This window comes from Colobus angolensis, unplaced genomic scaffold (genome assembly GCF_000951035.1).
Source record: "Colobus angolensis palliatus isolate OR3802 unplaced genomic scaffold, Cang.pa_1.0 Scaffold244, whole genome shotgun sequence".
Classification (NCBI taxonomy): Eukaryota; Metazoa; Chordata; class Mammalia; order Primates; family Cercopithecidae; genus Colobus; species Colobus angolensis.
In genome coordinates this window covers 3,227,295-3,250,341 of record NW_012115644.1, presented here as the reverse complement: position 1 = coordinate 3,250,341, position 23,047 = coordinate 3,227,295, and the positions used below count along the sequence as shown (strand labels likewise).

The 23,047-nt window shown below is 36.9% G+C and overlaps 1 protein-coding gene across 1 annotated transcript in view; it reads left to right on the top strand.

Annotated features, from left to right (window-relative positions):
• The window catches only part of COL25A1 (collagen, type XXV, alpha 1), a 389,335-nt gene that overhangs the window by 343,874 nt on the left and 22,414 nt on the right, over positions 1-23,047 (top strand). The window contains exons 6-7 of the mRNA XM_011945747.1: positions 11,630-11,656; positions 11,796-11,822. Coding sequence (XP_011801137.1) covers positions 11,630-11,656; positions 11,796-11,822 — 54 coding nt within the window. The remainder of the gene's footprint in view (positions 1-11,629; positions 11,657-11,795; positions 11,823-23,047) is intronic.

The following is a 23,047-nucleotide window of genomic DNA, read 5'->3' as shown; positions in this document are numbered from 1 at the left end:
TAGAGAGAGGGTCATTCTGAGAATAGATGATATTGAAGACAGGCTGGAGAAGAGGCTCCTTGTAGAGAACTGGGGAAGATAAGGCAGAAAGGAAAATTAGGAGCAGGTTATAGAAGGCTTTGGTCACAGGTAGAAGTTAATGCTTTATTTGGCATGAATTGGAAGAGCATTTTAAAATAAATTTTTAAATTATTTAACTACTATGGAAATGTTCAAAGATTCTCAAAAGGAGGAGAAAATAGTATCATAAATTGACCTAGACCTATCACCCAGCTTCAAGACATATCAGTTGCTAATCTTACTTTTAGGAATCCCTTTCCTCTCATTTATTTTGTTTTGTTTAGTTTTTGCTGGAAGCGAAGTTTAGATATTATGTCGTCATGTTTACAAATACTGAAATATGAATCTCTAACTGACAGAGGCTTTGGAAAACATAACCACCATTTTATCATCAACCCTAATAAAATTAACAATGATTTCTTCATATCAATACCCAGTCCATATTTACATTTCACCAATAGTCTAAAAAATGTGTTTTTACAGATGTTTTGCTAGAACCAAGACTCAAAGCCTGCACTTGGCATTTAATTATTAAAACTCTTCAGTCTTTCTTATTCTATAGTGGTCTTCCGTCCCCTTATTGTTCCATGAAATCAATTTTTCTAGGACATTTACTCCATATTTAGAGTGTCCCACATTCTGGATTTGTCTAATTATTTCCTTTGGTATTATTTAACTTGTTCCCCTATGTTCTCTATTTTATTTAAACTACGGATTACATTCAGAAGATTGAGTAGGTTTGGCTGAACTTTTAGGAAAATCTGTAATAAATGTATAGTATAATTTTTAGTTCATTATATCAAGAAGTACATGGTTGATCAGGAGGTCAAGGTATATTGACCTGATACCCAGCAACCTTTCACCAAATACATCTATTGAAGATTGTTGTCTATGGCAACTTTTTCATTGTAGATTACAAAATGGGCCCCTGAAATTCTTTCAGCTGAGGAATGATATGCTCAGCAATGTGCTTTAGAAAAATTAATCTGACAAAAGTATGTAGGATGGAGTAGAAGAGGTAAGGCCAACAGAGGCTTGTAGATTATTCCAGTTATCCAGGAACAAGGGTGCAAGAAACATGAAAAGATGGCCATAGATTCAAGGGATTTTGTGGAAAATGAAATCTATAGGACTTGGCAATAGATTAAGTTAAGTGAATCAAATATAATACTAAGCTTTTAGACTTGGAGGAGCAGTACTGTGTTTAACAAAAAATAGGAAAGTCAAGAATCATGAGCGGCTTGCAACAAAAATTGAGAAATTTGGTTTTAGAATGTTGAATTGGAGCTGATGATGGTATATGTTGGCTAATACATCTGGTGATCAGTTGAGAATGCAGGATTGCAGCCTGGAAAAGAATTTAGGACATAAGTCAGATAATAGTTATAGCCTTAAGGGTATATATTTCATAGCTGATGAGGGAAGTAGAGTAAAAAACAAAAAAGGTTTGGACACAAATTTGGGCAATCTGAATATTTACAGGTTTTGTCAACCCCATCTTCCCAAAACTCCAGTTTATTTGGTTTTAGTTTAGCCAGAGATAACTCCTCTCTCATGCCTGGAAGACTGGTTCAGCAGTTTTCCTTCCCATAGTTCAACTTTCTTCTTCCTCATGGAAAGAAATGTCCCCAAGATCAGTATGTATTTCAACTCATGTTTCTTTATTTTTCCCAAAACAGATTGTAAAAATATGACGTCTGTTCTGCTACCTCCCTCTCTGTCCTCCAATTCAACTTCCTTTCTATGACCAGTCTATTGTTTAGGGAGACAGTGAGGAAGAAGATAAGACACTAAAATGAGGGAGTAATGGGCAAAGTCAGCTTTGCTTCCCCTTGTCTTTAGGAGAGGGTGAAAGAACATGTTTGAAGGGCATAGAGAAGAATCCAAGGGAATGAGAATGATTGAAGAGACAAGTGAGAAAAAGAATAACTAGGGCAAGGTTGGGGAGCAGGCACAGAAGTGGGTAGGTACAGTTTTACCTTCCCTCCACAGACAAAAGGATGAAGGTACAGAAGACTCTGAAGATGGGGAGTGTCGTAGTTGTAGAAGCTCATATTAAAAGCCTTTGATCATCTTAGGCATCGACTGAAAAGGAGGGAGATCCAATATACATTGAAAGAATGAGAATGGTAGACAAGCCCTGAGAGTCAGACTCTCCTAGCCTCATCTGAGAGTCATTTTTTAATTCCTTCTGGGTATCTCTTTAGACTCCATGGAACATCCTACCCTTATCCTGTGTTGTGCTCAGCAGCCCTTCATAAAACCTATATTGCAGGCCGGGCGCGGTGGCTCAAGCCTGTAATCCCAGCACTTTGGGAGGCCGAGACGGGCGGATCACAAGGTCAGGAGATCGAGACCATCCTGGCTAACACGGTGAAACCCCGTCTCTACTAAGAAATACAAAAAACTAGCCGGGTGAGGTGGCGGACGCCTGTAGTCCCAGCTACTCGGGAGGCTGAGGCAGGAGAATGGTGTAAACCCGGGAGGCAGAGCTTGCAGTGAGCTGAGACCCGGCCACTGCACCCCAGCCTGGGAGACAGAGCGAGACTCCGCCTTTAAAAAAAAAAAAAAAAAAAAACCTATATTGCTCTATATACTACTGCAAATGAAACAGAGAATTGAACTGACCAGCAAACAATGTTTCTTAAGTAGCCTGGGTAAAATTACGTTGGGACAATATATTAGGAAACATGCTGAAATTGATGATTGTAGATTAAACCCAAGGTATAACCATGAACACATCTCTGAATACATTTGAATCGTTTTGAGGACAGTAAGAGCATTGTAGGATAGATTGCACCATTAGCTGTAAAATCACAGGGCTACTAGGGCATTAAAAGAGCAAGTTGATACTTTCTTTCGACAAAAGGAATGTTTAGGATTCCAAGTCTTTCACCATGGAGTTCATTTTATTTGACCTCTAAAAATAAGTTTAAAAAAAAAAAAGTTAAACAAAGAAGTTTTAGCAATTTCTTAAAACATTTAAGGTAAGGAATGATGCTAGGAAGAAGGGCCCCCTTGGTTTTGATTGGCAGGAGCAGTAATTTGACTGTATTTAATTTGTATTGTGTTAGAAAAGAAAACCAGAGAGAACGTCCCTGATTCCTGCTGTTTTATAAGCCTTTAACTCCATTGAGCTACATCAGCCTTACTTTTGAGAGTCCTTTTTTAATGTTTGGTTTTTCTAAATTTTCTTTCATGCTAGACCCACTAATTGCTTCCTTATGGCAGCTGCTTATGATTTAAGACTGATCATGGGCACATACAGTTCCTTGTTCAGGGCTCAGATGGACATCACAAAAAACCTTATAGTTAGGATCTTAGTGTGGAAAATGCACAGAAAATAATGGCCATAAAAATTTGTTTTCTAGTAAGTGAGGCTGGTTTTGATATTTTAAAAGTTTCTGTTTATACCCACCCCCTCTGCTTGGTCTCTTTTAATCTTCAATGCACACTGAAAGGTGTAAAGTCTGAAGCTATAAATCTGTTTATAGCTATAATTCCCTTCCCTGGCTTAGCAGAGTTTGACACTATAATAAACACGGTTCTTCTGCAGCAACATTGAATCTGGTTCTTCTATATACGCTGCTGCTTTGAACACTGAGAGTTCTATTGCATTCTTTTCTTTCTGGGCTTTTTAATTCAGCAAGAACTGGTTGGGCACCTACTCTATGCTAAGGGTGACTAGGTGGTTTTAGGGTCTGATGTTTAGTCTAATTTATTCATAAAAGTAATGTGGTTAAAACTACGATGAAGTTTGTTTTGTTTGGTTATAGCTCTTGAATGATAGAGGTAGACTATATTAGACCTTCATATTCTCAAAATATTTTCAACCATCCCCCAGGACATTTCCCAAGGCATTTTCTTTTGGTTTAGGAAATCGATTGTGTTTCTTTTTTGTTTTGTTTTGTTTTGTTTGTGTGTGCATGTTTTTTGAGACAGAGTCTCGCTCTGTTGCCCAGGCTGAAGTGCAGTGGCACGATCTCAGCTCACTGCAACCTCCACCTCTCCGGTTCAAGCGATTCTCCTGCCTCAGCCCCCTGAGTAGCTAGTATTGCAGGCGCCTGCCACCACACCCGGCTAATTTTTATATTTTTAGTAGAGATGGGGTTTCACCATGTTGGTCAAACTGGTCTCAAACTCCTGACCTCATGATCTGCCTGCCTCAGCCTCCCAAAGTGCTGCATGAGCCACCATGCCTAGCCAGGAAATCTATTGTATTTCTTTATCCTCAAGTCAAGTATCTGAAAAAGAAATTTTATTTTATATTTATGATAATTAAAATATTAAAAATATGGAGTGTGTACTTGATAATTACTATTATACTATTGGTAGGACAGGCATTTTATAAGTTGCTTCATGTATAATATTTTATTTTAGCCAAACAGTGGGCATTATTTTCCCCATTTTACAGATTAAGAAATTGAGGAACAAAGAGATTAATTAACCATTTAAAGATCACACAGGTGATTACAGCCAGGATTTCAATCTGCATCTGTTTGACTCCAAAACTCAAGCTCTTAACTACCAAGATACTTTATTTCATGTACTGCATTTTAAAGTAACTCTCAAATTATACTTTCACTTTTTTAAACTTTGTACTGAAGCATTTAAAAAGATATTAAGCACAAGTATCCACACACACAATTTATCTATACTTACTATAGGGGAACTCCTATGATTTTACATCAGTTTTTTCAGGAAACGTTATTTTAACTTTAAAATTTTCACATTTGTAGTTGAAGCTATTTGCAAAGTTGAAAGTCTATAAAACAATGTAGTTGTTTGAAGAAGAAACGTCTCTAAAAATTATATGCCAGTAAAACAGAAAACTATGTATGAATTTAAGGTGGAAGTAAATACTTGGAAAAACACATGTTCACATTCTAGTTGGAGGTAAACCTGTACTACATAAAACAGTTTTTTCAGAAGTAGAGTGGATGTATCCTCACCTAAATACCTAGGATCCCTGTTTTTCAAGTAAAACACTATATTTTCAATTGTTAATACTATTTGCAATGTGATTTTCTGCAGTTTTGGATACCTGCCAAGAAACTGTTGTACCAAATTCAGTTTCCTTATAAGTGTGGGGTTTAAGTATGTGTGTCATTGGCACTATGAGCCAAGTTCATCATGCAATTTAGGGTGTAGGCAGTAGAATTGAAGCTTCTATCCCAGTTGTACAACAGAAAAACTGGATATTCTGCTTCCGTTCTTCCTGGGAGATTGTGAACATTGATAACGTTTGCTTGTGCCTGAGCACATCAGAGAGAAGACCCACATCAGGCATGCGGTGACCATTGAGGTTGTGCTGTGCTACTAGAGAACAGCTTGTACAGCAGACTATCTTCTTTATCTTTAAAAGACTAGGAAACTTGTGGAGTTTAAAATAGAGTAATTCCATATTCAGTTTACAGTTGAAAAAGTAGAGGAAAGAAAATGTGATAAAGGTGTCCTGTGTTCAGAAGTTAACACGAAAGAATGGTGGCTTCCGAGGGGAGGCAATTATGACTACCTCTGTGCTGCTTCTGCTCAATGGTGATGACAGAGAATGTTTTCTCTCTCCTCAGCTATTTCCAATTAGGCCAGCCGAAGCTGCCAACACTGTGGATTTGAAATATAACCTTAAAACCAGATTTAAACTCTATATGATTCACTTAGCTGTGGAACTGCTGTGTTTATCTGGGTTGAACCAGCTTAGGCCAATGTTTGTCTGCAAATACACTAAATTGTGAACCTTGAAATGAGTAGGACTTGTTAAAGCATGTTGACACCTGTTAGTGGCCCCCATGTCCAATCAGTTAACTAGTCTTGTTGACTTTTACCAGAGAAATGTCTCCTGAATCTAGAACTTTCCCTGTGCCTCCACTAGCACAACCTTAATTCAAAGCTTTACCATCTCTCTCTTGGACCAAGGCAAACACTTCCTAAGAATCCCGAACACCCTATGTTCTCAGAGTTCCACAAAACAGAGCACACTGCATCTCCGCACTCCTTGTTACATTGATGACAGAATCCAGCCCAAACACCCAAGTGTGGTTAACCAGCCTTTGAAATCTCTTTCCTGCTATTTTCTATCTCCACTCTCCACATGTTCTTACCACCCTGAACTCCTTTCTCTGACAACGTGGTGTTTTCTCACAACTGGGCATGTGCATCCCTTCTCCCCGGCCTGCTTCGCTCTTCCTCCCTCCATCCCCTTGTTTCCTGGACACCTTTCAAGAGCCAGTTCCAATAGCATCTTTTCAACTCCAGCTCTCCCTCCTCTTTCTGCTCTGAACTCCCACAACACAGAATTTAGTCCACTGATTGTGATTATATTTACGTGTCCCTCCTCCAGACTCAGAGTACACCGCCTGGCTGATAGTGAGCCAGAAATGCTTAGAGCATGAAGCTTGCTTGTCCTCATTTCTACAGCAGTGAATAGATGAATCAGAAGAGATTTCGTTATATTTCATGAATAAAAATAAACTTATCTATACTTTCCTGGGATAAAAGTCATAACCCCGTTCTTACTCCAGGAGCTCGGGCTGCCAAGAATTCCCAGTGTTTGCTCCTTTTCCACTTTTTTCTACCTCAAGCAGAATTTAATTTTGTTTTCATGATTGTCGTCTTTTAAAAACTATTCCCGCTTTAGTTTTTTCCAGTTCAAAGCAAGTATAATTTATACTTCCAGTAAATAAAAGACCATGATTGGGTTACTCCAGGCCTGTGAATATATCTCTCTTTTCCAGCTGTATTTCCATTGCTGTTATGTAGATTGAAATTCAATATTTTCCTGAAGGTCATTCCTTGTGCCTCTCTTTGTTTTCAGTTTGGTTTTATCATTTAATTGAAATAGACAATAGAGGATAGAAAAAAAGCTAAAACCTTGGTTACTTAAACAGAAGTAGGTTTGAGGAGACTTAAATTGGTATAGGCCAAAACCCACATTAAAGACTTTTTACAAATAGAAGGGTGGTTCCTGCAGATTCTGAATGTAAAGCCATTTGAACAGGGGCTAATTTGAAGTTTGCCATGGAAATTTATAAATCCTTTGGTAGGAAGTTAATAACATTCTAACAATGCCCTAAAATAAATGTTCTAATTACTAACAACAATAATAAATAAAAACTTTATTAGCACCCTTAAGTACTTATTTCTGTAATTAACTTTAGGATTCATTACACACAAGTAATTCAAAAGATCATTTCAAATATTCCTACTTATTTATTAAAGTGGGGCTTATAAAAGACCTGACTATTAGATTCTAGACCAAACCAGGACAAGAGTCCCCAAAAAAGCCTTCTATAGAGCTGTGACTCACTCTTCACTTCCCTATGACTGCTGATTTTACCATCTTTCCTTTCCATTGATCCTAACCTTGTTGGAGCAACAACGTTTTATCATCGAATAGTTACCAACCAGCCATTGGTACTGTCACCTGAACAATAAATATGTCTACTAAATATTAGATTGTTGAGCTTGGTTTAGTTGGAAACAGCAATGTGCCATTGAAAAATAATTTGTAATTCAAATAGCCATTAATTTTTATTGCTGCCTATCCTTTTGTTAATATTAGTTAGCTTTTTTTAATGCTAAAGATAGAAAAAATCATTAATACCCCAATTTTAATTTTAAAGGCTAATGATCAAATAAACCTTTCTTTCATTTGTAATTTTTTGACCTAGAAAAAAAGTATGGCTTCTAAATTTTGAAAATATTATACTATCTGTGTTTACTAAGGTAGCCCACTTTGTTCTGCAAATTCAACCCATATTTTCAGTGAAGAGGGTCCAATTCAGAAAGAAGAGTGGGATTTCAGTCAGAGCAGAAGAAAACACCTGCTGTTAATCCCAAGTGCACAAGTGGGGGCTGGAGCGTCCGAAGCAGCCCCTGCAGCTGTGCGTGGAGGTTGACCTCGGCTTTGCTTCTGTCCTAAGCTGGCAGGTGCCAGGACGCCATACTGTCTACTCAGAAACACCCTCTTTTGAGGCAGCAATATTTATTGCTCAATTGTGGGTGCAAATTTTCATGTGTTCATGAATTAAGCATCCTTGCTCAGGGTAAGCTGGCTAAAGAGCTCTAGTTGACACGTGGATTTGGCATGAGTAATTGGACTTTGAGGAAAAGGGTTGTCTCTGTTCCTGTCAAATAACTTCACAAAAACTTTGTCCTTAAAGATGCTGTGTAACCTACCAAGGTGCCTTTAGAGGACTGGTACAATGGGAGATGTGGTCTCTGAAATCTCACTGGCAAAAGCAAACAAAAGTTTAAAGAGAAACCTGGGAAGGGGGTGGATATGGCGGCTGGGGAGATGTCCATAGTAACAGTTGACCTTGATGTAGCTGAATTTTCTGGAGGTCATTTTTTCTTAATGCTAGTATGTGGAAACTGTTTGCCTTAGACACTAGGCTATTTAGCTTTCCCAGGACAGGGACCATGTCTTTCTAAATCAACCTTTCCCAACATATGTGTCTCACCAGTGCTTACAATGTTGCCACACTGTATAGACATTCAACAAATGTGTGTAAAAATCAAAATAAAGTTAACTAACATGCTACTTAAATCAAGACTAGAACCTCGATTGTATTTTTTAAATTTGGTGATATCCTCTCATTATCCTTTTCTTTGGCTTTCATCTGCCCCACCGCAAATAAAATCCTACTTGTATAACCTTAGTAAGCATTTTGCATTTGTTAAAAATAATTGAATAAAGTCCTTAAACTTAATTTTCCAGAGATGAACACACAGACCATACTCACTAATTACTACTTGATTCACAGAAAACAATAAAAATGTTAAAAATTTATTGAAAACAAAATTTTTTCTCTTTCCTCTTTTAAATGGCAAAATGATTTTGGGGGTAAGAGATAAAAAGGTTTTATAAAGTTGATTCCATTATCTTAGTCCCTTCTCCCCCTCCTCACTCCTCCTCAATTCTCCTCTCTCTCATTTTGAACTTGAGATGTTGGGACTAGTGTCTGTGACACTATGGAAAATGCAGTGGGGAGGCATTTTAGATGGCCCTTGTTGAAGGCAGGCACCAGATAGGTATCCTTCTTTCTGAGACTCTAGTTCCAGAGCTGTGTTCCAATACTTTGTGTCAAAACCTCTGCATTCAAAGTCACACATACTGGGTTTAAGTCCTGGCTAATTCACAAGAAGCCTAACATTGACAGTTTTTGAGTTTCGTTTTTGGCGTCTGTAAAAGGATTTTCATAATATTTTCCTCATTGGATTGTGGAAAAGATTAAATGTAATAACAGGTGCAAAAGTTATTTATCAATGGTAAAAGATACAAAGCATAGGACATGGTGTAGTTATTAGTAATTTTGTGATAATTTCACAGCTATTACCAGAAGGGCCACACTGAGAATGAGAATTTGGTGCAGTTCGTCTGTAGCTCGTACTTAGCAGAAGGAAATGTTTTGGAAGGTGGAGCATTGCTACATTCCCACCTGCAGTGACATAGCAGTCTCCACTGGCACCTAGGATGGGGTACTTTGCTAGAACCTGGGCCTGTTTCCTGTCCAGCCTTGTCCTTTTTCCTCAGCCCTGCTGAAAATGGAGATGAGAGAAGGTAACTCTGAAATGCTCCAGCTCCTCAGGTGGGCTGAAACCAAAACATGAATGACTTTATCTTTAAGAGCTAGAAAAGATAACATAATCAGTGCCTCTAGCATTAGTATTTCTGTTCAAAGGTAAAGAAGATCTCAGTGAGGCCCAGGAATAGACAGCTGCCCAACAAAATAGAAATTCCTGTAAAGAGCCACATATATAGCATCACTTAACTTATGACAAAGGTAATATTGTACAATAATGGGGAAAAGGTAACTTTTCAAGAAATGGTGTTTGGTTAATTTGATATCCACGTTTTAAAAAAGCATCTTGACTTTTACCTCACATCATACACAAAATCAGTTCTTAATAAATTCAGATTTAAATATGAAAGATAAAATAATGAAGCTTTTAGCTTTTAAAATAAAAATAGCCCTCTTTATGACATTGAAGTAGGCAAAGATTTCTTAAGTGGAATATAAAAAGGGACAACTATAAAGGTTAAAAAATGTTAAATTGAGTTTTATTAAAATTAAGAACTCAGAGGTATTCATCAAAAATACCTCTAAGAGAATGTAAAGGCAGTAAACAAAGTGGGAAGATATGTTTGTGGTAAATATATCTGACAAAAGACTCATTCAAAATATATAAATAACTCTACGTCTACCTACATACATATGTACAATATATAATATATAATAGATAAAGAACTCTAGCAAATCAACAGGACGATTCAGTAGGCCAAGGACAAAAGGTATGAAGAGACACTATGAAAAAGGATGCAAAATGGCCAATAAGTGTATTAAAAGGGAGTTCAATTTACTAATCACTGGGTAAATACATATTAAAACATGAAGCGAAATTACTATATCACCACCAGAATGCCTAAAATGAAAAAGATAAAAAATATCAAGTATTGGTCATATGGGGCAACTGAAATTTTATATATCACTGATGGGGCTTAAATGGTAAGAATCACTTTGAAAAACCATTTGGTAGCATCTACTGAAACTGAACATATGTATAGTTTATAACCTGAACAGTTCCTTTTCTAGATATACACCCAGCAGAAATGAATATAATTTTTCACAAAAGATGTGAATTACTATGTTCATAGCACTTTTTTTTTTTTTTTTTTTTTTTGTGAGACAGTCTTGCTCTGTCGCCCAGGCTGGAATGCAGTGGCACAATCTCGGCTCACCTCAACCTCCCCCTCCCGGGTTCAAGCGATTCTCCTGCCTCAGCCTCCGAAGTAGCTGGGATCACAGGCATGCGCCACTACACCCAGCTAATTTTTGTATTTTTAGTAGAGATGGGATTTCAACCATGTTGGCCAGGCTGCTCTTGAACTCCTGACCTCAGGTGATCCACTTGATTTGGCCTCCTCAAGTGCTGGGATTACAGGCATGAGCCACTGCACCTGGCCATAGCAATATTTTTATAATAGCCGAGACCTAGAAATTCCTGGAAACAAATGGCTGCCAACAGTAGAATGAATAAGTAAATGATGATATATTCACACAGTGGAGTATTATAAAGCAGTAAGAACAATCTACAACTACACACAAAATTATGGATGAATTTCACACTAATTAAGCAAAAGAGGCCAGACTCTGTGATCTTATGTACATAAAGTACAAAAACAGGCAAGCTAATCTATATTGTCAGGGGTCAGAATAGTGGTTACTGTTGGTGGAGGGTAGTGACAAGGAAATGTCCCAACAGGAGCTTCTAACTTGTGAGTAATGTTCTGTTTCTTTAACTTGCATATATGTGTTGAGTTTGTGAAAATTTATTCAGCATATTACATACTTATGACATGATATGTACAGGTATATATGCACAAACATATATGGTTATATGTTTCACGTTCTAATATGATCATAGTTTAGAAACCAAAATTTCTTGAGAAACCTCATTGACAGCTATCTCCGTATTCTTTGAATGAATCTTTCGACTAACCTGACTGATCTATTCAGTTTACAATATCTTTTTTAAATTAAAATATTTTTCTCTTTGTTTTTTTCAGGGCCCTCCTGGTCCAAAAGGTGATAAGGTAAGAAAATGCATACCAGAAGTAAAGTTAGTGGAGATCCATATTGGCATGACCTATACTGTGTTATATTTAGATCTTTTTAATGAGCATCATGTGTACATTTTGGCTAAAACTGTTATCTCACCTTTCTATTCTACAGGGAGAACAAGGTGATCAGGGACCTCGGGTAAGTTGTGTTCTACCTATCCTGGGCAGAAGATTAGTTTCTAACTCCAAATTTATTGAATGGAAGTACCCCAGCTTCATAACTGCCTTTGTGCCACATGGTTCAGTAATGGCTGGCAAAAATACCATACCACTTGTAAGTGAAAAAAACTAATTAACAATTTGGATATATTCTGTTGCATTATCTTTACTTGATGCCTATAAATAGAAAATTCTACAATAATTAGACATACTGAATAAGGGCCAGAATCACATCTAAGAGTCAATAGCAGCTACCTTTCCAGTGACTGTTGAGTCCTTCAGATTTGCATGAATTGTTTCGCAACATAGAGGCCATATGGATTTCTATTGAATTTGGCCTTTTGCTGCAGTTAAACTTTACGTGCTATTGCATAAATTTTTTTTTTACAGATAAAATTATCAATGCATTTTACATATTTGTTCTTTGCCATAAGTTTGCATAATACTTATTTGAATTTCTAGTTTTTATAGATTTTTAAGCAGGTAAAAGGTGTAATACAATTTGCACTGCAGGGAGGAGGGAGCATTCTTTTAAGCTTCTCAGATGTGGCCCTTTTAGCCATTATAACACAATGGTGAATGCTTTGTTGTTACCTTGGTAGTGCCAAGTCCTCTACTTCACATCTGTGCCTTATTACCCAAATGTTCAGACATACTGTTTCAATGATGTAGTGGCTCCGTTCAACATACCTCTCAATTTTCTCATGTCACTATGCACAAAAGCAAGTATTTGGTTGAATAGAGTAATTTTTTACAGTGGAAAGGCTTATTTGAAACTTTCAGGTTGAGAACAGAAACTACATAGGTCTTTCTGTAACATTCACTGTGCTTGGTTACTTATTAAATGCATTTATACTGCATAGAGATATTTTTGCAAAAGATGCAGTTGATGCAAACTTGAAAGGTTTGTAGTTGCATTATCTCCTCATGTTTCTTAAACTAGATAACAGTTATGCTCTGATTTGTTATACTTTCCCTTTTGTTCTTCAGCCACTTCTTCATATAGGAATACTGGTTATGCTTCACAGCATTTTGTTTCTCATGGCAGTTACTCTGGCTGATGACTAACTTCAAGCCAAAAGTTCATTTTAGGAGATTAAACACCACGTTATCCACTGTCATGGATGTGAAGAAAATAAGAGTCTCATAACCTTAAGTGATTAGAATATAGCCATTTGCTCTGTATGTGGTGATTATTTCACATGACATGTCTCTTCATATCAAGTATCATTTCTTTCTACACACAATATCAAAATCACTCAACTTCCCCTTTCCAGGTAAGAGGGAAACTGTTTCCATTCTGAGAAATCTTCTTTTGGCAAAGGAAGTAAAGGGTGGTTCACAACTTAGCTGTCATCAGTATGCATGCAGTCCTCATTTTCAAAAAGGTGTGTTGGCTTTCATCGTTACAAAGAGTGATGATTGATTATAAAGCTAGGCCAAATTTTCAGGATGAAACCTGAAACCATCTGAAATTCACCTGGTTTCATGTTGCATTACAAACTAAGACTTGGACCAGGTTCCTTGAAAGTTTGGCCAAAGTTCATGAACTACTTCGACAAACCCAGACTGCCTTTCATACAGATTTCAGCCAGTTTTCACGCTGAATGGGGCCAAGTTTTACTCAATTCAGAGCCCATTTAGCATTTCAGGTGGAAAGTGGCAAAAAGTGATCTCATTTTCCTCTGTATTTTCTTTGTATTGAAGGAATTTGGATTGGATTCCTAATACAGGATGAATCTTCATAGGTACGAATCTAAATGTCCTGGAAGGTAGAGGCGAAAGAGAATGAAAACCCACTGACTCACCTGTCTTTTCTCAGATTCCAAGCAGGTCTCATTCAGTGCCCTTAGAATTTTATAAACATTACTATCTAGTAAGATAGTATTAAGTACATATTAGGAAATTGATCATATCAAGATAGTAAGATAAAGGTTCTATATTTCTTCTTTTTTTTTTTTTCTATTATACTTTAAGTTCTAGGGTACATGTGCATAGCGTGCAGGTTTGTTACATATGTATACTTGTGCCATGTTGGTGTGCTGCACCCATCAACTCGTCAGCACCCATCAATTCATCATTTATATCAGGTATAACTCCCCAATGCAATCCCTCCCCCCTCCCCCCTCCCCATGATAGGCCCCAGTGTGTGATGTTCCCCTTCCCGAGTCCAAGAGATCTCATTGTTCAGTTCCCACCTATGAGTGAGAACATGCGGTGTTTGGTTTTCTCTTCTTGTGATAGTTTGCTAAGAATGATGGTTTCCAGCTGCATCCATGTCCCTACAAAGGACGCAAACTCATCCTTTTTTATGGCTGCATAGTATTCCATGGTGTATATGTGCCACATTTTCTTAATCCAGTCTGTCACAGATGGACATTTGGGTTGATTCCAAGTCTTTGCTATTGTGAATAGTGCCGCAATAAACATACGTGTGCATGTGTCTTTGTAGTAGAATAATTTATAATCCTTTGGGTATATACCCAATAGTGGGATGGCTGGGTCATATGGTACATCTAGTTCTAGATCCTTGAGGAATCGCCATACTGTTTTCCATAATGGTTGAACTAGGTTCTATATTTCAAAAACATCAAAAGAAAGAGTTGGAAACATCTCCAATTGTAATGAAAATTAATTTTACCCACATTCTCTGTTTAGGCACAGTATTCTTGCTGATAATGACCAAAGGCTCTCTTTTTTTAAATGTAGAGTTTGTATTCCAATACCCTGTCTATTTTCATCCTGTTGCAGATTTTGAATTACGCTTTTTAACATTTGTTTCCAGTAGTTTATTTCTTCCCATAATTAACAATATGAACTCCAAACTCCATCATGTCAGCTCTTTGTCAGGTGAATTTCCATTATAAGGCCTTTATCATTTTCTTGAATATTTGTAAGTTTTATCTCTTTGACTCCCCAAGTGTCCAGTGGGAATAAATTAAGCCATAAGAGGTAAATCAAAGCAGGAAAAACTTGAAGATCATATAGAACTTAAGAATGTGAGACTATTTTTAAGTACTTGGACATATATTCAGCAGTATATGTTGAGCAGCTACCATCTTTAAGATACTGTGCTTAATACTATAGACACAATAAATGTGTCCACTTATCTCTCTCTTCTGCTAACTACCAAATTCGACTTACTTTCATGTTCTTGATTACTTCAGTGGCTTTCCAATCAATCTTTCTATTTCCACTCTTAACCCTGTATAATCCATTTTCTACACAGCAGGCAGAGAGATCACTTGACTTGTAAATTAGATCATGTTCCTCCTGTGTAAAACTTTAGAATGAAATCCAACCTGCTGTACTTAACTCTTGCCCATTCCCACCAGCTCATCTCACACTAGTCTCCCCTCCACCTACGACACTCGACCAAACTGTCCTCCACTGCACTTTCACCCAACTCAACAGCTTTCCATTTGCCCTCTTCTGGTCTTCTTGTGATTGGATTCTTCTTATTCTTGAAACTTCATCTCAAATATCACCTCCTCTGAGAGAACTTCTCTAACTACTCAATCTAAATCAGAGATTATTCTATCTTGTTTATGTATTTACTTGCTCATTATCTATAAAATATGCCCCCTCTCCCTCCTTAGATCCTATATTCCATAAAAGCAAGGTTCTTCTCTGTCTTTTTCATACCACCTTCACATAGAATAGTGAATATCCAATAAGTATTTGTTGAATGTATGAATAAAATACTGTTATATCATTATGGCCCTCAAGAAGCTGATAATTTCTTGGGTACCTGAGTAAGAAAACTGTGTGGTTATATGTTATATGCCTCAAATAGATGTACCAAGAGGTGCTAGAAAAGTGAAAATTATTTCATTTTAAATAAGCGCTGGCAACTGTGGAAGAGGTGACACTTGAGCTAGAATTTGATAAATGGGTAATCTTTAGAGGATACGCCGAAGAGCAAGACATTACATATTCCAGGAAGAGGAAATAGTATAAACAATATTATCCAAGTAGAAAATGGCAGGATTTAGTTAAGGAACAACAATATTCCATTTGTGTTTTTTTTTAAATGTGGTATACACAATGGAATACTATTTAACCTTAAAAAGAAGGGAATCTTTTCATTTGCAACAGCATGGATGAACCTAAAGTACGTTATGTTAAGTGAAATAAGGCAGGCACAGAAAGATACATAACTGCATGATCTCACTTACATGTGGAATTTTTAAAAATTGAATACATAGAAGTAGAGTATTTAATGCTGGTGACCCATGGCTGGTGGGGAGGGGTTTTGGGAGATGTTGGTCAACGGATACAAACTTCCAGTTACATAAGAGGAATAAGTTCAAGAGTTCTACTGTACAACAATGTGACCACAGTTAATAGCAATATATTGTATTCTTGAAATTTGCTGACAGTACATTGTGTTCTCACCAAAAAAGATAAGGATGTGAAGTAATACAAATGTTAATTAGCCTGATATAGCCATCATAGCCATCTCATGATGTTTACATATTTCAAAACAACATATATCACAAATATATGTGTATATAATTTGTATTTGTCAATTAAAGTAAGTTTTAAAAAGGACCCTAAAAAATAATATTCCATTTGCCAATAAATAGGTTAAGTAAAATATTGTGTCATATAGACTGAAAATTTTGGATTGAAATTATATTATGGAGCATTTTGAATGTCTAGTGTGGTAGGCATTAGAGAGCCATTGAGAATTTTGAGTAATCTGTGCTTATCTTCTTTTGAGACTATCTGTGCTTATTACCAAATGTTCCTTATAAAAATATTTTTGAGGTCAGACACAGTGGCTCACACCTGTAATCCCAGCACTTTGGAAGGCTGAGGTGGGCAGATCACCTGAGGTCAGGAGTTCGAGACCAGCCTGGCCATCATAGTGAAACCCCATCTCTACTAAAAATACAAAGAGTAGCCAGGCATGGTGGTGAGTGCCTATAATCCCAGCTGCTTGGGAGGCTGAGGCAGGAGAATCACTTGAACCTGGCAGGCAGAGGTTGCAGTGAGCCAAGATAGCACCATTGTACTCCAGCCTGGGCAACAGAGCAACAGACTGAGACTCGGGCTCAAAATAATAATTATTATATACATATATATGTGTGTGTGTATATATATATATATGGTTTTTTTTTTGGTGGTAGTATCTGCTATAGAATACAATTGGAAGAGACTGAAAGCAGGGTGACCAAGTAGACCAGGAAAATATGTCACTCATTTAGGACAAGGTCATAAGAATCTAGGCTATACTGACAATGTCCAGTCCTCAGTGGAGAGGTAATTGGAAAGGATGAGTTGACTTAGTATGGAACGTCAGGTATCGCTGGAGGCAAGGACATATACTGAGTAAAAAGGTCAGTAGGTCAGTGTCAGAGTGAGAATTTCAGTGGGGGGTTAGGGAGAGAGGTGGAGTGGGAGGTCGTAAGTTGATGAACCAAGAAAGAGATTCCAAAGTGGTCACCAAAATATGGACAAAAGCTCGAATTTCACCATGAAAGCTAGGATATGAGTTTATTTTTCTCACATAAAAAGAAGTTTGGAGAAGGCAGTTGATAGTGTTATTTATATAATTAAAAGGTGTTACTATTGATTCAATGATGTTACTAAGTCTGTGAATCTCTTGGCCTTGTCTCATGATTGCAGGAAGGCTGCTTCAAGTCCAAGCATTGCATCTAGGTATATATCAGCGGGAAGCACAGAGAGAGAAGAGTCTGAATCAAGAAAGCAATGTTTTCTCTATGAACTTCTTAGTAGACTTCTGGTCATGTCTCATTGGCTAGGTTGTGTCACACAGTCATCCAAAAGCTGGAAGGGACAAGGGGAATAGCGCTGAAAGGGAAGTTTTTTTTTTTTTTTTTTTTTGATTTATTTTATTTTATTTTATTTTATTTTTTTTATTATACTTTAAGTTCTAGGGTACATGTGCATAACGTGCAGGTTTGTTACATATGTATACTTGTGCCATGTTGGTGTGCTGCACCCATCAACTCGTCAGCACCCATCAATTCATCATTTATATCAGGTATAACTCCCCAATGCAATCCCTCCCCCCTCCTCCCTCCCCTGAAAGGGAAGTTAGGTCATCCAGTCAATAAGGTTTACCACAAGTGCCAAGCAAACACCTGAGTAGACAAAGAGGGAAATCAGGGCTGACACTGAGAGAGGAGCATTTGGTGAGAGAGAAGTCTTGAGGCAGAGGGTGAAAGATGGATCCCGTACCTATTCGATTTACACGGAGGACCTGTGACCCTGGGTGGAGTTGTAGTCAGGTTAAAGTTTTTTTAAAAAGCAGTCAGGAAGTGAAATGGAAAGATGCTGAGGTGAAAATTCAAGACAAGTCTTGAAGCTAATTGGATGTAGGGGATGCAGTTGAAAAAGAAGATAAAAATAGGGCTAACATTTCTGGCTTGATGCTTCATATAATAGGTCAGAAGAAAGTTGGGAGGATAAGTGAGAAGCTGGGTTTTAATTATGTTGAATTCGTGATCTTGTTGAGATATTTCATTGGAATAGTGTAACAAACAGAAACATGAGACTAGAATTCTGAGGCAGCGCCATAACTGGAGGTAACTGTTACATAGATGAACTATCACAGAGGGAGAATTGAAATCCTAGAATTTGAAAAATGGTAGGCAAAGAGTAAGAAGAGTACTGCCCTAGAATAGAGCCTTTAAAAATACTCACACTTAAGGAGTGGGAAGAGGAAGGAAGGAGTGTCAGCAAAAGAAAGAGCATTTGAAGGTAGAAGCAGGACATTGCAATGTGTGAACACCACAGACAAAACTACTTAAAAAAAAAAAAAAGGGTGGCCAATGTAATGTTCTCAATAAAAAGAGAGCCTCAGGGATGAGGTCTTTTAAAAAGCTTTTGAATTTGCTGTTTTGGAGTCATGTACTATTAAAGGAATACATTTTGTTAAGTAGTGAGAGTGGAAGTCAGATTGCAAGATGTTAAAAGGTAAATGTTGACCATCTTTGAATACAGTTGATGGTATATGATTTAATGCAGGAGAAAGTGGGCTAACTTTTCAGCATTAACTTTCTTTCAGTATACATTGAACCAATTTCAGGCCTACAGTTTTAGGTATAATATAACAACAACAAATACCATTTGGTTTTATTCTACGAGGCACTGAGCGTTAGATTTCCACAAATGAATGCATCCTGACATAAGAATTGCACTTCCCGCCTTGATTCTTGGGGAGATGTCATTGCAGATTTGCCACTAATCTTTAATTCATTCTTCAAACACAGTATTTCATTAGGCCTTTAGGCTTAGGGTCAGGATGGTGCTTTATCTGTGCTGTCGGTCACCACACATAGATAAATTAAGAGATAATTGATTCTCTTTATTTCGTCCTCATAGCTTTGTATTGCAAAGTTTTGAAGCTATGACTTGACCTTGTATTTAAGTAGAGATTGCACGACCTGCTGAAAGGAAGTTGTCAGGGATTCCTAGGTTGAATAAGGAAGTTGGACTAGGAAATAAGAGCTCACATAATAATTATAATTGCTGATAGCTTAGTCTTACAACTTACTGGATACTTTTCTAGGTAAGTTGCACACATCATCTCTAAGCCTTCTTATAGTGCGATAGATTATCGGGGGGTGGGGGGACAGGAAAAGTAGGTGCAGTCGAGTAAAATGATTATCCACATGGGCTGAAGACTGGCTGGACAGGGATCAAATTCTAACTCTACCACTATCTCTATGATTATGATCAGGATTAAAGTAATATATGAAAAATCTGTAATAAGCTTTCAACAAACCGTACCTGCTTTTTCTTCCCACATTTCGTATGAGGAATATGGGGTATAGTAACTTGCCCAAGTTGACACAATTTGTAAGTGGTAGAAATGGGATTCAGACCTGGCTTTCTCAGCTTCTAGTTTGTGCTGTTTTCAGTGAACAAGACTGCTTCCCTATCGATAAGGTAATTGTTATAAAGTCATCAACATTAATGCGAAATAATAGGGGTTACAGAAATATCTGTTTGAGATAATAATAATGATACTTTTATTGAGTTCCTAAAATATGCCAATCACTCTATGATGTCACACCTTATTTCAACAACCCTATGACATACTTACTTTTATTATTCTCATTTAATGAATGTGGAAACCAAGACTTAGAAAATTTAAATATTTTGTCCAAAATAATAATCACTCACTGACAGAATCAGAATTTGAACCTAGATATTTACAGATTACGTTTTCCATGTGTTCTCTCATTTTTCCTCTAAAGTAATGCTGTAAGGTAGTAGAACACGTATTAATATAACTTTTCTTTCTTTCTATTTCTTTCTCTTCTATTTCTTTCTTTTCTTTCTTTTTCTCTTTCTTTTTCTTTCTCTCTTTCTTTCTTTCTCTTTCTCTCTTTCCTTTTTCCTCCCTTCCTTTCCCTTCCCTTCCTTCCTTTTCTTCCTTTCTTTCTTTTCTTTCCTTTCCTTTCTTTTCCTTTCCTTTCCTTTCCTTTCCTTTCCTTTCCTTTCCTTTCCTTTCCTTTCCTTTTCTTTTCGTTTCTTTTCTTTTCTTGTCTTTTCTTTTTTCTTTTCTTTCTCTTCTTATGAGACAGGGCCTTACTCTGTTGCCCAGACTGGAATGCAGTACCACATTCATGGCTCACTGCAGCCTCAACCTCCCAAGGCTCAGGTGATCCTCCTGCCTCAGTCCCCCAATAGCTGGCACTACAAGCATACACTACCATGCCCAGCTATTATTATTATTATTATTATTATTATTTTTAGTAGAGACAGGGTTTCATCATGTTGCCCAGGCTGGTCTTGAACTCCTGGACTCAAGTTATCTGCCTACCTCAGCCACCCTGAGTGCTGGGATTACAGGTGCAAGCCACTGCACATGGCCAACTTTGTTATTATTATTATTATTTCTGATGAGGATTGAACTCAAGCAGATTAAGTGACTTGTTCAAGTTCTTTCACATACATTTACCAAAAGACAGTGTTGGGACTCAATGCCAATTTCAAATCCTGCTGTCTTTCCACAATATCAAGCTGCTTCCAGATGGCTGCAAGGAACCCTTTCCACTTGAAAATCCCAGGCCTCTGTGAATAAGATTGAAAAAGCTGGGGAACACAAGCACAAATAGGTGGATATTTTTTCTTTGCAATTACGATAGACTCAGTTTATGCAGGCCACGCACTGTCAACCCAACAGAAAACAAATGAATGGATGAATGCCATATAGTAATACTCCCCAAAACATAAATGAATGAATGATTGCCACATAATCACTCACTGACAGAACCAGAATTTGAACCTAGATATTTACAGATTACATTTTCCATGTAATACTCTAGAACCTGTATATCACTGAGTAATACCTTAGAACTCACTATATGGAGCAAAGAGAGGCAGGGCAATGTTGACCCCCCTCCAAGGATTGTAAGAACACCCAATTACCTCATTATAATACGGATTTTACTTCTCAACTCAATAGCACCTATTTGAAAATTGTAAATATTATCACATCAGTCTTAAAAAATTTTTAAAAAGAAAATTGCATATCAAGATCTTGCTTATACTTGCTATTAGTAATTGTTTCTCCAGGATAACCAGATGGATGAAGTTTTTTTTCTGCTCTTCATAATGCTGAGTTTGCATAACCTATAAGCTATTTGTTGATTCCACTTTTATTCTAAGTCTCTCTTTGCCAAAAAAAAAAAAAAAAACTTCATTTCCTTATCAGTAACAGAATCTCAATGTCAACTGTAAAAGTCTCAAGACTTTTAATGCTTCTCCTGTTGTCATCTACACCCACTACTGCTACCACTGTCTCTCTTCATCATTAAAGAGGGCTTTTTGTTTGCCCAGTTCATAAGGGCCTCTGCCCTCATCATGAACCATAGCCCTGGATTCACAGTGACACCCAGGGCTTTGATGATAATGGCTCATATTTCTTTCCTCTGTCTTAGTGACTTAAAAACATAGCCTTAAAAATAAGCAAAGCTGTTTTGATATTTAATAATGACTTTTTAAAATGGAATACTATGTTATTCTGAAATTGTGGCAGATGTATTAATCAAACTTAGGCAATAAAATGAACAAACATCATGAAGTTATCTTTTGATTATATATTAATCTTCTAATCAGTTGGTTACCATCACCTTGCCAAATAACACAGAGTCCTGATAAATAGGAGCTTTAGTAGTTATTGGTCTCGACATCATCAGCCAACAGCTGGTTTTAAATGAGTCCTAAGCTCTCACAGTTTCAGTAAGCCACCCAGGAGCTCTGCTTAACTATTTTCATAAAATTCCTTTCTCCTCCTAGTGTATTCGAGTACATTTTCATAACAGCTGGGACTGTGCAAAACTGATAGCATCTTAAAAACATCTTTGGCAAGACAGATTAAGTTTCAGAAAAGGAAAGCATTTAGAAGTTTATTTTATTATCTTAACCTTTGTTGACTTGAATGATTAAAAAGATTTTTTGGCTCTGCTAAAGTGTTTAGGCCTGGATGTTAATTTGATGTTCTTATTTGTTTAACCCTTGCCTTTCTCTGTAGCCTTAATGAATATACTACTCATTGGGTACTGAATGTATTGCCTGAGAAAAGGGAATGGACATAACACAATGGAAAGAAATAAATTATGTGAAAATTATTTTAACACTTTCCAGATTCAGAAGCTGGCATGGAAACAGTGAGATCATTAAGATTTGCAAATGTTATTATTATATTTTCTAATCAGAGTTCTCTTTTGAGTGTTCTCTGTCGTACTTCAAAACACTGAAAAGTTGTTGCATTGAATTGAACCCAGGAATATTTGTAAATTTGTCCTAATATGGGTCAACTTAGAAAATAATTTTTTTTTTTTTTTTACAAACAATGGTAGATGTGTTGACAATATTTCCTTGGAATTCAGTGTTGTGAATTTTATCTCAGAGTTAGTGATTGAATGGCTGGGCTCATCAAATATGAAAAAAAGAGAGATTTGGAAAGGATGAGCAATAATGGCTCTACCCATATTATGTCACTTTAAATCTTGTATATATGTCTTTAATGTAAAAGATTATGTAAGTAAATCTATCCCTACGGAATAAATATAGTAATTCAGTTGAGTCAACTTTTATACAAAATATATGAAAGTAAGAAGGAACATTTTGCAAGATGCTTATATATATATAATAGTATAGTAGTGGAATGCCTGAGATGTGAGCCTTTAACTGAAAATTCTTTTTTTTTTTTTTTTTTTT